The sequence below is a fragment of the Anguilla rostrata genome, chromosome 19 (genome assembly GCF_018555375.3).
Source record: "Anguilla rostrata isolate EN2019 chromosome 19, ASM1855537v3, whole genome shotgun sequence".
Taxonomy (NCBI): domain Eukaryota; kingdom Metazoa; phylum Chordata; class Actinopteri; order Anguilliformes; family Anguillidae; genus Anguilla; species Anguilla rostrata.
In genome coordinates this window covers 14,411,801-14,424,200 of record NC_057951.1, presented here as the reverse complement: position 1 = coordinate 14,424,200, position 12,400 = coordinate 14,411,801, and the positions used below count along the sequence as shown (strand labels likewise).

Here is a 12,400-nt window from a genome sequence, read left to right as displayed (position 1 = left end):
GCTTTCATTAAACCCAAATGAAGCGTCTCCTCCACGGGGCCCCGGAGGCGCCGTCCCTGTCATCAATCACACGGGCAAACCGGACAGAGAGCCGGGAGTGCGTATCGATCAGAGCTGCGGCTGCACACTATGGCCCGGGACCGTATGACTTCATCACGGACATGGGGCGGGCGGGGCGGGGCGGGGCGGGGGGGGGTGGGGCGGGGGGGGGAGGGGTGTTAGGACAGCTCCAGTGAAATACAAGCCGTACGCAGTCAGACGTTCCCATTGGGTCCTCACTTTTTATAGACCTACTTCAGATGATTCACGATCAATTCGAGCATTAAAATCACATTTACACTCGCTTATTTCTTCCACTTCCCGATTACTCAAATATTCCCACGGGCGCAGTAAGAGTAACCATAGTAACCAGGGGCCAGCCTGGCCCCTCCAAAGATGTGTACCTGTGGGTTAAACCAGCCTCCTTACCCCCGGAACTGCTCCTGTGTGCCTCTAATCAGCAGCTTCAGGGGGGGGCCCAATTAATTGGTCAGGATACATGATTGGCAGAGTCATGGCCCCGCCCCTACAGTGACGCCATTGGTCCAGAACTAGCTGTTTCCCTGCCCTTAACTGCTCATAATGTCATTCAGAGCTGTGAAGTAGGGCCTATTAAAAAGCTCTCAGGGAGAGGACAATGTCATAAAGCATACCTCCTCCTTTTAACGCCTGGCGAGAACAGAGCGAGATGGATGACTGGCCTGGCCCACTGTTTCGCACATCATTTGGCGATTAATAATGTCTGAGTTTCTCCCTTTCATTATCCAGGGAGAAGCACCCTCTGCCAAAACAGCCCGCACACACCCGCTGCTTCTGGGGGACGGTGTTCAGTACCACACTGAACAAAGTACAGAAACCTTGCAAAGGACAACAAAGTCAAGCACCAGGCACAGAATAGCAAATGAACAAGCTCAACAAAATATCTTCCCTCTTGGGTTCTCCCTTTTTCCCGCTACCTGATCCTGCTGTTCTTGGTATATTACTATAATACATTTTTCCTTTACAGAAATTGGAGCACTACAGTATATCAAAATATATAAGGAGAATGCATATGCAAATTCATTACATCTTGACTTTTTTTGAACAAACCTTGCTGTGAAATACATGTACCATATTTTCCAGAAGGTCCTCATATGTACTGCACATTACAATGTGACCCTTTGGCTACAGGACCAGCTCCTTGCCCATTACACTGCCCTGCCTCTCCTGCTCCATCACAGGGAGGAGATGCTGATTGGCTCCTGACTGCTCCAGGGCCCTCTGCGTGCAGCACGCTGGCACACGTGACCATGGCAACACACCTGCAGCTCAGCACTAATGTCATTTCCATGCTTCCTCCATCTCCATCAATTATTCTTCTAATAAAGAGGCTTCTGAGTGGAACGGCGAGAATCCGCTCCGGCTTGCTGGTGCGTGAAAACCACGGCTCCCTACCCCCGAAAAGCTCCTGTCCCGTCCTGAGACATCCCATTACATCCCATCCCGTCCCATCCAAGTACATCCCATTACATCCCATCCTGTCCCATCCCAGTACATCCCATTACATCCCATCCTGTCCCATCCCAGTACATCCCATTACATCCCATCCTGTCCCATCCCAGTACATCCCAGTACATCCCATCCCAGTACATCCCATTACATCCCATCCTGTCCCATCCCAGTACATCCCATTACATCCCATCCTGTCCCATCCCAGTACATCCCATTACATCCCATCCTGTCCCATCCCAGTACATCCCATTACATCCCATCCTGTCCCATCCCAGTACATCCCAGTACATCCCATTACATCCCATCCCGTCCCATCCCAGTACATCCCATCCTGTCCCATCCCATTACATCCCATCCTGTCCCATCCCAGTACATCCCATTACATCCCATCCTGTCCCATCCCAGTACATCCCAGTACATCCCATTACATCCCATCCCGTCCCATCCAAGTACATCCCATTACATCCCATCCTGTCCCGTCCCAGTACATCCCATTACATCCCATCCTGTCCCATCCCAGTACATCCCATTACATCCCATCCCAGTACATCCCATTACATCCCATTACATCTCATCCTGTCCCGTCCATCCCGTCCTGTCACATTCCGTCCCGTTTCTGGGACATGCGCAAGCTGCCAGGCTCCCCGCCCAGGTGGGAGAAGTGATTACAGGCCTGGGTGTTTGTCTGAAAGGAGCCAGGCTGCGTGGCTTCTGCCAGGTCCAGATGACATCACTCATAAGAGCTGCAGGCCTGGTGCTGGAGAGCAGGAGCTCTGCTGCTTTCCACACGCAGGTAACCAGGTGAAGTGAGCTACCTGTGTAATTAACCGCAGAATGAGAACCAGCCCAGCCAGCGGCTCTCCTGGACCTGGGAGACAGGCCCCTGTTTTTGGGATATTAAACTGCAATATTAATTTGCCCATAACACACCCTCTTCCACGGCAACTTAGAGATTTTCATTTCCCGTTTTCCTTTTATCCTCAATCTCCCCGAGGCCTGTGGAGAGAATGAGCTCTCTAATGCTCATACAGCCGTGCCTCTTCAAACAAAAAGGGAGAATTCTCTCTCTCTCTCTCTCTCTCTCTCTCTCTCTCTCTCTCTCTCTCTCTCTCTCTGTCTCTCTCTCATCAGCAGGGAAACGCTTTTGCATCGCATATGCTCTCAACTGCCCCCGTTTCTCAATGCTAAGCACCCAAATTCACACCGTCACAGTCACACATCAAGAGCCCCCTGCTGGACAGGTGAGGACCTACACTGTGTCTGCATCAGCACAAACCAGCAACACCCAGCCATCTAAAATAAGCCTAGTTATACACAGCAGCTTGTAACTTCCTCCTTTACACCCTGGAGATAGATTTTTTCATTTAAAGATGAATAATATTTTTTCTCATTACAGATTGATAGTTTTTTTTCCCCGAATAAATAAATAAATTCTATTTCAACCACCAGCAACGCGCATGAAATGCTTTCGTGGAAAAAAAATGCTAATTCCGCTCGCTCTCATAATTTTTAATCAGTCTTCAAATTTTACTTGATGAAACACAGCAGCTTTACAATAACATTAACTATTTATTCCTGCCCTTCAAAGTGTAGCATCCTTATGTTCGCCCACAGCTTTATCAAGTGATTACCAGCCCTGATTAGAGACCAGATTACATGCAGGGTGTCCACACTGCTCTAACCTGCAGAACAGAGAGAGCACAGCGCTCTGTCCCAGTGTGCAGCAGAAGGCATTAGCATTCCCGCTAGCGAACGCACGGCACAAAGGCCTAAATGAATAAATAAAGCACTTCCCCTGCATTGTGTTACTATGCCTTCGGTAACCTGCTCTTTATCATTCTAATTAATATTGCATTTCTTCCCCCCCTCATTTAGATTTCTCTATGAGACACAAAAGAAACAGAATTATTAAAGATTGAGAATTATTAAAGGCTCAACCCCAGGCCCTCTCCAGTGTGCTGAGGGGGATGAGTTATTTTTTTTGTACCAGAGGGTCACGGGTTTAAGTCCCAATGAGGGAGCTCTGCTGTACCTCGAAGCGGATCACATCACATTAAGGGCTCCAGTAAACACAGCCTTTAACCCTGAATAATATCCCCTGTGAACACAGTGAGCTGGTGGAGGCCTCAGTGCACCGGGGCAGTGGCTCTGACATCACACTCTGGAGACAAGCCTGTTCCCAACAGCCCAAAAGCATTCACAAACCGAGGGGAGCCCCCTTCCCCGTCCCAGGAAGGAAAGAGCTGGAACATTCCCATACCTCACTTCCTGTCAGAGCAGAGCAGCAGGAAGGGGCTCACCGTCACTGTCAGTCACCCCTAACTCATCAGGCATCGCACAGATATCAGTGCACAATAAATCCTATCCTAATATACATTACTGAAATACAGCAGTTATAGAGGTGTGTAAAGTACAGGAATGTGCATGTAGAATTAAACAGTGAAACAAATATTTAATTTCAGACGCTGTTGTAAAAGGATAACTACACACAGCTGACATTACAGTTCCTCCGGAAACACAAATCCTGCAAGAGTCATCCAATGAAACGACGGCCATTGGACCACCCTCTAATTCCACAGTCATGACGTCACAATGGCAGGTCTGTGACATCACAGGCACGGTTCCGCCCTGCCGCAGGGCAGTGTGAGGTCACAGCAGGACATGTCTATTCTGGGGGGGGGCAGACCAGTGGCACGTGCCCCCGGAGGGATAAGGGCGATCCAGTCCAGTCGCTCCATAATTAACGGTGTAATCACCAGGCCCTCCCAGGCCTGACAGTATAATCAATACCAGAGGGCGGGCCGTACCTGCTAATGCCAGTTAGCGGAGCGTGAAATTTGAGCTTCCCTTCCCGCACGGCAGGTGGCCTGGACTTTAATGGGGGGGACGGGGGGGAGGGGGGAGACAATTACCCAGGGAGACGTGTTTAGTCTCAGTCTGAGACTCCTTGGGGAGGGCGTACGGGATTCTGAGCAGCAGGGGCAGCTGACCTTATGTAGAACCATAACACAGCGTTTACATAACACCTGCGCGTTGTTTCAGGTGTGAACTGCTCCGGTTGCTGGAAATGCCTTTCAGATCGACAGCGACTGCATCTCTGACCTAAACACCCTTAACCCTGCCGCTGCACGGCTTCCTGTTCACACCAACCAATCAGCCGGCCAGGCCACCGAGCCCGCTGCTGCTGCTGCTGCTGCTGGCGGTCAGGCGGGCTGCATTTCACACGCTGTTAAACACAGATACAGCCCGTTCAGCTCGGCCCTAACCCTGCACTCAGGAGAACACAGGCCTCACCCCCCCCAACCCAGTACCCAGCCTACCCCCAGCCTGCGGCAGTCTGCTGTCGGCTGGGTCCCTGAGGATCTCCCCCTCTTCTTCTTCCTTCTCCTCTTCCTCCTCTTCCTGCGCTAGGGTGGGCTGGGGGGGGCTTTTTTCTCATCTTCCAAGGCAAGTTCAGCCCGCGAACAGCTGGATTCCCGCTGAGGCGAATCCCGTCTCACTGCTCCCAGAATCCCCTCTGATATTCCCTCAGAGAAGCCAGGCGGTGCGTTTGGAGCTTCCTGAACAACGCTCCGTGATCACAGCCATAAACCCAGCCGGGCCTGTCTGATCTCTGCGAGTCTGTAACAGCAGTGTGTGATCAACACACAGCACACACACACAATAACACACACACACATACTGTACTAACATACAGCACACACACACAATAACACACACACACATACTGTACTAACATACAGCACACACACACAATAACACACACACACACACACATACTGTACTAACACACAGCACACACACACACACAATAACACACACAATACTGTACTAACATCAGCACACACAACATAACACACACATACTGTACTAACATACAGCACACACACAATACACACACACATTGTCTAACATACAGCACACACACAATACACACACACACACACACACACACCCACAAATGTATACACAGCACACACCAACCATAACCACAATATAACTACACCAGTGCAACTGAAGTACATGCTTGGTTAATGCATAGCTATGACTTATCATTCAGTCTCCACTGGAAGGATTCAGACGCTGGATTTAGTATGCATCTGAACAGTATTCTATTTCATTTGCGATGATCAAAAGGCCAGGCGCACATGGCTAACGGGCGGCCGGTTTAACGGTCCTAATTTAAACGAGCTCGCTGGGGAAGGGAGGGGCTGCTGCAGGACGAACTCACCTCACCCACATTGTGTCAGAGCCAACCTGGGCAACGCAGGGCAGCCATTTTGTGCCAGGCTGCTCACCACACAGCAGCATAAGGTCAAATGGGAGGGATTTTGTTTCAACCAGTAGAAGCGGGGGGGGGGGGGGGGGTGAGGCAACTAGATTGGGAATTAGACAAGTAAACCAAGGGTCCTCCTATTAATGTAGAGGGGTCTTTAATGGCCACAGGCATCATTAAAATTGACCGAATTTTTACATTTCATCTGAATGACACTGTCTCCAGCAGCACAGTGTCCCCACCATGTAAAGAGATATTGTGCACTGGTTATCTACTCGGTCCAGGAGGAAGACACAAAAGGCAGCACTTCCAGCAGCAACCTGACAGGACGGAAAGCCAAAGCAGCCTCAGCTCTGTGTGCTCGGCATGAATCCCCTAATCCAGCACTGAAGCCCTGGAGCTGCTCCCCCTGCTCTCACCAGCCCACCCAACCACAGAGAGAGAAACCACACTGCAGCGCAGAGAGAAACCACACTGCCTCTGAGAGAGACCATGCTGCAGCTCAGAGAGAAACCACACTGCAGTGCAGAGAGAAACCACACTGCCTCTGAGAGAGACCATGCTGCAGCTCAGAGAGAAACCACACTGCAGCGCAGAGAGAAACCACACTGCCTCTGAGAGAAACCACACTGCAGCGCAGAGAGAAACCACACTGCCTCAGAGAGACCATGCTGCAGCACAGAGAGAAACCACACTGCCTCTGAGAGAGACCATGCTGCAGCGCAGAGAGAAACCACACTGCCTCTGAGAGAGACCATGCTGCAGGGGAGAGAGAAACCACACTGGCTCTGAGAGAGACCACACTGGCTCTGAGAGAGACCATGCTGCAGCGCAGAGAGAAACCACACTGCCTCTGAGAGAGACCATGCTGCAGGGGAGAGAGAAACCACACTGGCTCTGAGAGAGACCATGCTGCAGCGCAGAGAGAAACCACACTGCCTCTGAGAGAGACCATGCTGCAGGGGAGAGAGAAACCACACTGCCTCTGAGAGAGACCATGCTGCAGGGGAGAGAGAAACCACACTGCCTCTGAGAGAGACCATGCTGCAGGGGAGACAGAGAAGGAGAGAGAGCGTACAGGAAGGAAGACAGAAACCGCACAGCCATGCAGGAGAGAGAGCGTACAGGAAGGAAGAGAGAAACCGCACAGCCGTACAGGAGAGAGAGCGTACAGGAAGGAAGGGAGAAACCGCACTGCCGTGCAGGAGAGAGAGCGTACAGGAAGGAAGGGAGAAACCGCACTGCCGTGCAGGAGAGAGAGCGTACAGGAAGGAAGGGAGAAACCGCACTGCCGTGCAGGAGAGAGAGCGTACAGGAAGGAAGGGAGAAACCGCACTGCCGTGCAGGAGAGAGAGCGTACAGGAAGGAAGGGAGAAACCACACAGCCGTACAGGAGAGAGAGCGTACAGGAAGGAAGGGAGAAACCGCACTGCCGTGCAGGAGAGAGAGCGTACAGGAAGGAAGGGAGAAACCGGGCTTGCCTTAAAGAGCCGCAGGATGTTGGCCACCATGATGGACACCGAGCTGGCGGCGGCGCCGATCACGCCCACGATCTTGTCGGGCTTGGCGAAGACGGGCGGGTCGCCGCTGGCGCAGTGCACGTCGGAGCCGTCCTTCTCGATGAGCGCCTGCACGAAGGTGAGCGACTGCTCCAGGGCGTAGGTGTCCCGCGAGCAGGTGTCCAGGACGCGCGCCCCCAGCGTGACGTTGGGCAGCAGCTCGGGGTCCTTGTTGATCAGGTCGATGGCGAACAGCATGGCCTCCAGGCGGTGGATGCCCTTCTCCTTCTTCAGCTCGCCACAGGGGGCGCCGCGGTCGCCGCGGGCGTGCACCGGGAACAGCCCCCCCAGGATGATGTCACCGTCCAGCCGGATGGAGTGGGCGTGCTCCGGGGCCGGGGGGTCGGCCCGCTGCGCCCGAACCGCCAGCCAGCAGCAGCAGCAGCACCAGCCGGCCCACAGCAGGACTGGCCAATCACCACCCCTCGCCATGGCGACGGGGGGCGGGGCACGGGAAACGGGCGGGGCTCAGGCAGCTGGAGCGGCGGGCGGGGGAGATGACGAGGCAGTTGGCGCAGGGTGTGGGCGGGACCATGGGGACCCCGCCTCCTCCGGATCAGTGCTGATTGGAGGGCGCTGAGCCCACAGGGGGGGGGAAGTGTGGAAGTTTCCGGGGGCTCGAGGCGGGCATTTCAGGGGGCAGGGAGAGACTCAGAGTGGAACAGGGAGCCAGAGGACACACTCACTCACATCCTGGGAGCAAAACCTGCAGGACAGAGAGAGAGAACATACTGAACCAAAACACACACACACACACACGCACATGCACACACACATGCACACACACACAGATATGCAAACAGCCAAAAGCTTCACTGTGCCATAGCTGCACTGTGCCCAGCAGTGCCTGCAGCAGTGGGATGATATTTGACGTTGGTTTCGAGCTAAAACCCAAACTTAAGGTTTCGTTTTCCATTTAGTCGAGTATTTAATGAAACAAGACAGATTTAATGATCAAAGACAACAGCACTGCTGGTCTGGAGCTCACTGGTCAGGACCCACATTATCAGGTCAGTTCTCCACATTTGTGACTCTTTATGAATAGACTTTTCCCCCACACACCGTATCCAATTGTATGCATATTCAACAGAATTGCCCTGTCTTTATGAATGATTTGGCATAGAATGACTATTAATCCTCACAGTTAGGCCTGTCAAAGTATTAAACACAGGTAAATGGTGAAGCTGGCCATTAGCATTCATTATGGTTTTACTCGAAACGCACTTGCTTTGATTCTGACAGGGAACCCTCGCGCTCTGTGCGTGCGTGCGCGCGCGCGCGTGTGTGAAATCCCTGGCACTCCCCGTCAGCCTCGTTTAGTCCTGGATTCTGAACCACGCGCCACATCTCCTATCGGAGAGCATACCACGTGGGGAGCGCCAGCCCTCTCGTTAAGTGTCACCAAAACGTGTTCAAACGAAAGCTGCATGATACTTAAATCAACGTGAATGTTATTCCAATAATCGTAAAACACAGGCATGTGCTTGGCAAGAGTTCTACCGTTAACGGTCCCACCGTTCACTAACACCACCCCCCCCCCCCCCCCCCCTCCACGCACACATTCTGAAATTTCAGTAATTCTGTCCTACAGTTTTATTTTATTTTGCCGTTTTTATACATATTCGAGTGTGAAAAATCACTGCCTAATGTTTTGTTGTTGTTGATGCATTTATGCATTCGTAATCTTGCCCCCTGAAAGATTACACACAGGGTGTATCCTCTTGGCTGTACAAAGGAATGTTACGTCCATCTGCAGCTGACATTCTTGCGCAATTAAAGGTAATCAATTGCAGAATTATATCTTCAGCAATATCTGATCTCTCTCATCACGGAAATCACTGAGAATATTTGTAGCTCTCGGTGTGTTTTCACTGCTATGTGCATGGGTGCACATAACGTCACGGTATATCAACGGCACGACTTATTGACTTTTCTATATTATTGCCATTAGACCTGCAAGCCAATAATAATGACTTTGAAAATTAACGGAATTCCGGCACTTTAGCGTCTCAGAGAGACAGGTGCCAGAATCCTGACAGCTACAGTTTTTCACATCTCGCTTTTAAATTTACACGTATCACGGAGCAGCACCACCTTCTCTGGGGCTTCTATTAAATTTTCCTCAGCACAACTCCTCCCGAAGGATATGCCTGCTCTTTTCAGACATTGATAGCTTTTGTCTTTCCCTGTCACGCCGGGGAAAAGGCGCGATTATTCTTCCGTCTCGGGCTGACACACTACAAATAATTACGACGTGATATTACAGTTTGAGGATGAGAGACAAATAAAACGGAACACCGCCAGCCAACATAAAAACAAAACACTCAACCCGTCCTTCAAAATCGTATGCAATGCAGCAAAAATGAAATACACAACAAGATCAAAATTAATGAGCTGACAAGCACTTGAAACTCCGGCGCTAAACGTAACAGGGATCTGTACAACAACATTTTACTTGGTGGCTACACAAAAATGAATTGATACAACGGTCCTTCGTGCATGAGATTACAGCCGTCTAGTTAAAATATGTTGCTGCAATATGCTGAATCTCTGCTTTGTCTTCTGTCCTGGGCAGCCTGAGTGAGTAAATGAGTACCTGTGACTTCCTAAAAAAGCGAACACGTAATATAAGAAAACACATGCGAGTAAAGTACTAATTCCATCACACACCTGTCACGATAAAGGGCGTCGGAAATGATAATTGCTTCCTATGTTCGCCAAACGCAAACCCTACTTTAAAAAAGCATACCTGCCATCGTGTCATAAAATGTCGTACTGACACTTGATAATGATGTGACACTTATGCTTATGCCTTATGCCAAAAACGCTGTTTAAAGAGATTTTCAGGAACGTGCAAGTGGTTTGCATTGAACTGTCAGTCCAATGGAAAAAAACTTTACATTTTATACAAGTAATATAATATAATTAAATGTATATTTTGTAAGTATACCTTCGTGTATACTACGTGTGACGATGTGAGAGCGCATTCTTTTTCTATAACGCAACTTCGTTGCGGAGCTCAACACTTTTCCGTATGGCGTAGCAAGCTGCTACTTCAGCCCCAGCAGACAACTCGAACATATATCCACTGTAAATCATCTCGGCTTTACTAACGTGTACAGTCGCGTCAATTTGCGCCAGAGAATACTAGATTATATGTCTTAAATGTGTCACTGGAGACATTCATTCGCGAGTAAGAGGCATTAAGACACTGCACACATACAGATGAATCAAAGGTGTGTGGTGGGGGTGGGGGTGGGGGTGCGGGGGTGGGAGGTGAGGGTGGAAATTCAACCTTAAATCAAACCCGAGGTTTGTCTCACATTAATACCAATAGGCTATCAAATGAAAACAATAGGCTAGTTTGAGATTGTACCTGCTCTTCGGTGTCTAGACGAGGGTTCCTCGCGCTTTCGCCGCCTGAGCTGAGCCGCACGAGCTGTTCAGGGTGCTGAAAGGGACAGCGCTTGACGCGCGAGCTCGTCTCCTCCAAGTGAATCTCAAAATACTCCCACCGGCTGTGATTGGTTTCCTAACTCTTTCTGGTGCACCTCCACCGCTTCTCTAAATCAGTCTGCAGGCGAGCAGTGTTCGCTCCTCACATTACCCTCCATTACACAGGTTGTTCGGAGTCAAACGGGCGAGTTTCGGAATGCATCGCTGATGTGGACGGTAACGACTTCAAACAGACTGTTACCTGAAACAGAAAAAAGGAGGATTCATACGTGCTCCCCAAACGCGGCATCAGCTTAAACATGAGGGAATAAATATGAATTAATGACACGTCGGATTTCACTGTGAAAAAGAGACCCGAGATAAACTGTCAAGATACATAAAAAGTGAATATTTTACACGAAGAGGTCATGGTCAAAATACCCTGAATACTCTACACCGGGGGGTCAAATTCAAATAAGGATCAAACTGAAAAAAATCAACGTCACTGCGCCATGGGTGTATTAGGCTACTGTTACAAGAACAGTCTTTTCAACGTGGCAGATAGGTTACAAACATATAATAATTTGTCATTCTCAATAAATTCAGCTTCACCTATACCTGAAGTTGGACGTATACCCGTTTTTAAGAACCAAAATATTAAATACATTTTTCTGGTGGGCAAGACATTATTGTTTTCTATGTTCAACAAATTCAAACGTCGATTGATAATCGATGGTTACTACTATAGACCTTTTTTTTTTTTACAGGCGTCGATTCAAGTATTCCATCTAGAAAGATGTTTTCCTTAATACAGGCTGTTGCACTTAATTTCCTTACAGGTTTGATTATGAAGTCATTAGAAAACCGTTCACAACGTCATGACCACCCTCAAAAGGCAGTGGAACAGCGCCATCTACCGTTTATACAATGCTACTGCGCTATGCGCGAAAGCCATCATCCTCTATAGTACGACAGCGCGCGACTCAGAATAAATAAGAAATGTGATATTTAGTAAGCCTCTAAACATGAATGCTGTGAAATACCTTATTTACAATTATGTCCGGAGCAGAACCTGCAATCCTCCCCTTCGAGTTTGACTTTATACGAAATGTTGAACGACAGACAAGTACCTAGTTTTCGGCTTCAGTTTGTTTGTGTTAAATTTCAAATAGTGTTTGTGGGCGACACACATTAAATATTATGAAATACCACCGTTTATCGCATTCACATTGAAATAAACTTTGGGTTTTGAACGTCAAACATGAGAAACTCGTGAAAACCCGTTACAAAATATAGATAAACTGCAGATACTTCGCCGCTGGCGTTTACGCCGCTTTCAGCAGGGAGACAGATTCGATGTAAAAAGGGAGCACTTGGTCACGAGACCAATCGAGAGCGTGCTTACCGTCCTCGCAGAATTCTTTCGTCCAGTGAACTAATTATTATTCCAGAATTATTTCTTCGTGGCAGAAACTAACGTTAGGTTATTTATTTATTTATTTATTTTGGATGATTATGCGCCCAGATTAAGACAGAAAGTTTGAGATTTGGGTCAGTTTATGAGGGAACGCATGAAAAAAGACTTTAATGATCACATTGA

The 12,400-nt window shown here is 49.3% G+C and overlaps 1 protein-coding gene across 1 annotated transcript in view; it reads right to left on the bottom strand.

Moving 5' to 3' along the window:
* Positions 1-12,190, bottom strand: part of LOC135246059 (metabotropic glutamate receptor 8-like) — a 97,567-nt gene extending 85,377 nt beyond the window's left edge. Inside the window, exons 1-3 of the mRNA XM_064319551.1 lie at positions 11,844-12,190; positions 10,742-11,062; positions 7,288-8,071 (exon numbers count right to left, since the gene is read on the bottom strand). Coding sequence (XP_064175621.1) covers positions 7,288-7,797 — 510 coding nt within the window. The 5' untranslated portion in view covers positions 7,798-8,071; positions 10,742-11,062; positions 11,844-12,190. The remainder of the gene's footprint in view (positions 1-7,287; positions 8,072-10,741; positions 11,063-11,843) is intronic.
* Between the last annotated feature and the right edge of the window lie 210 nt (positions 12,191-12,400).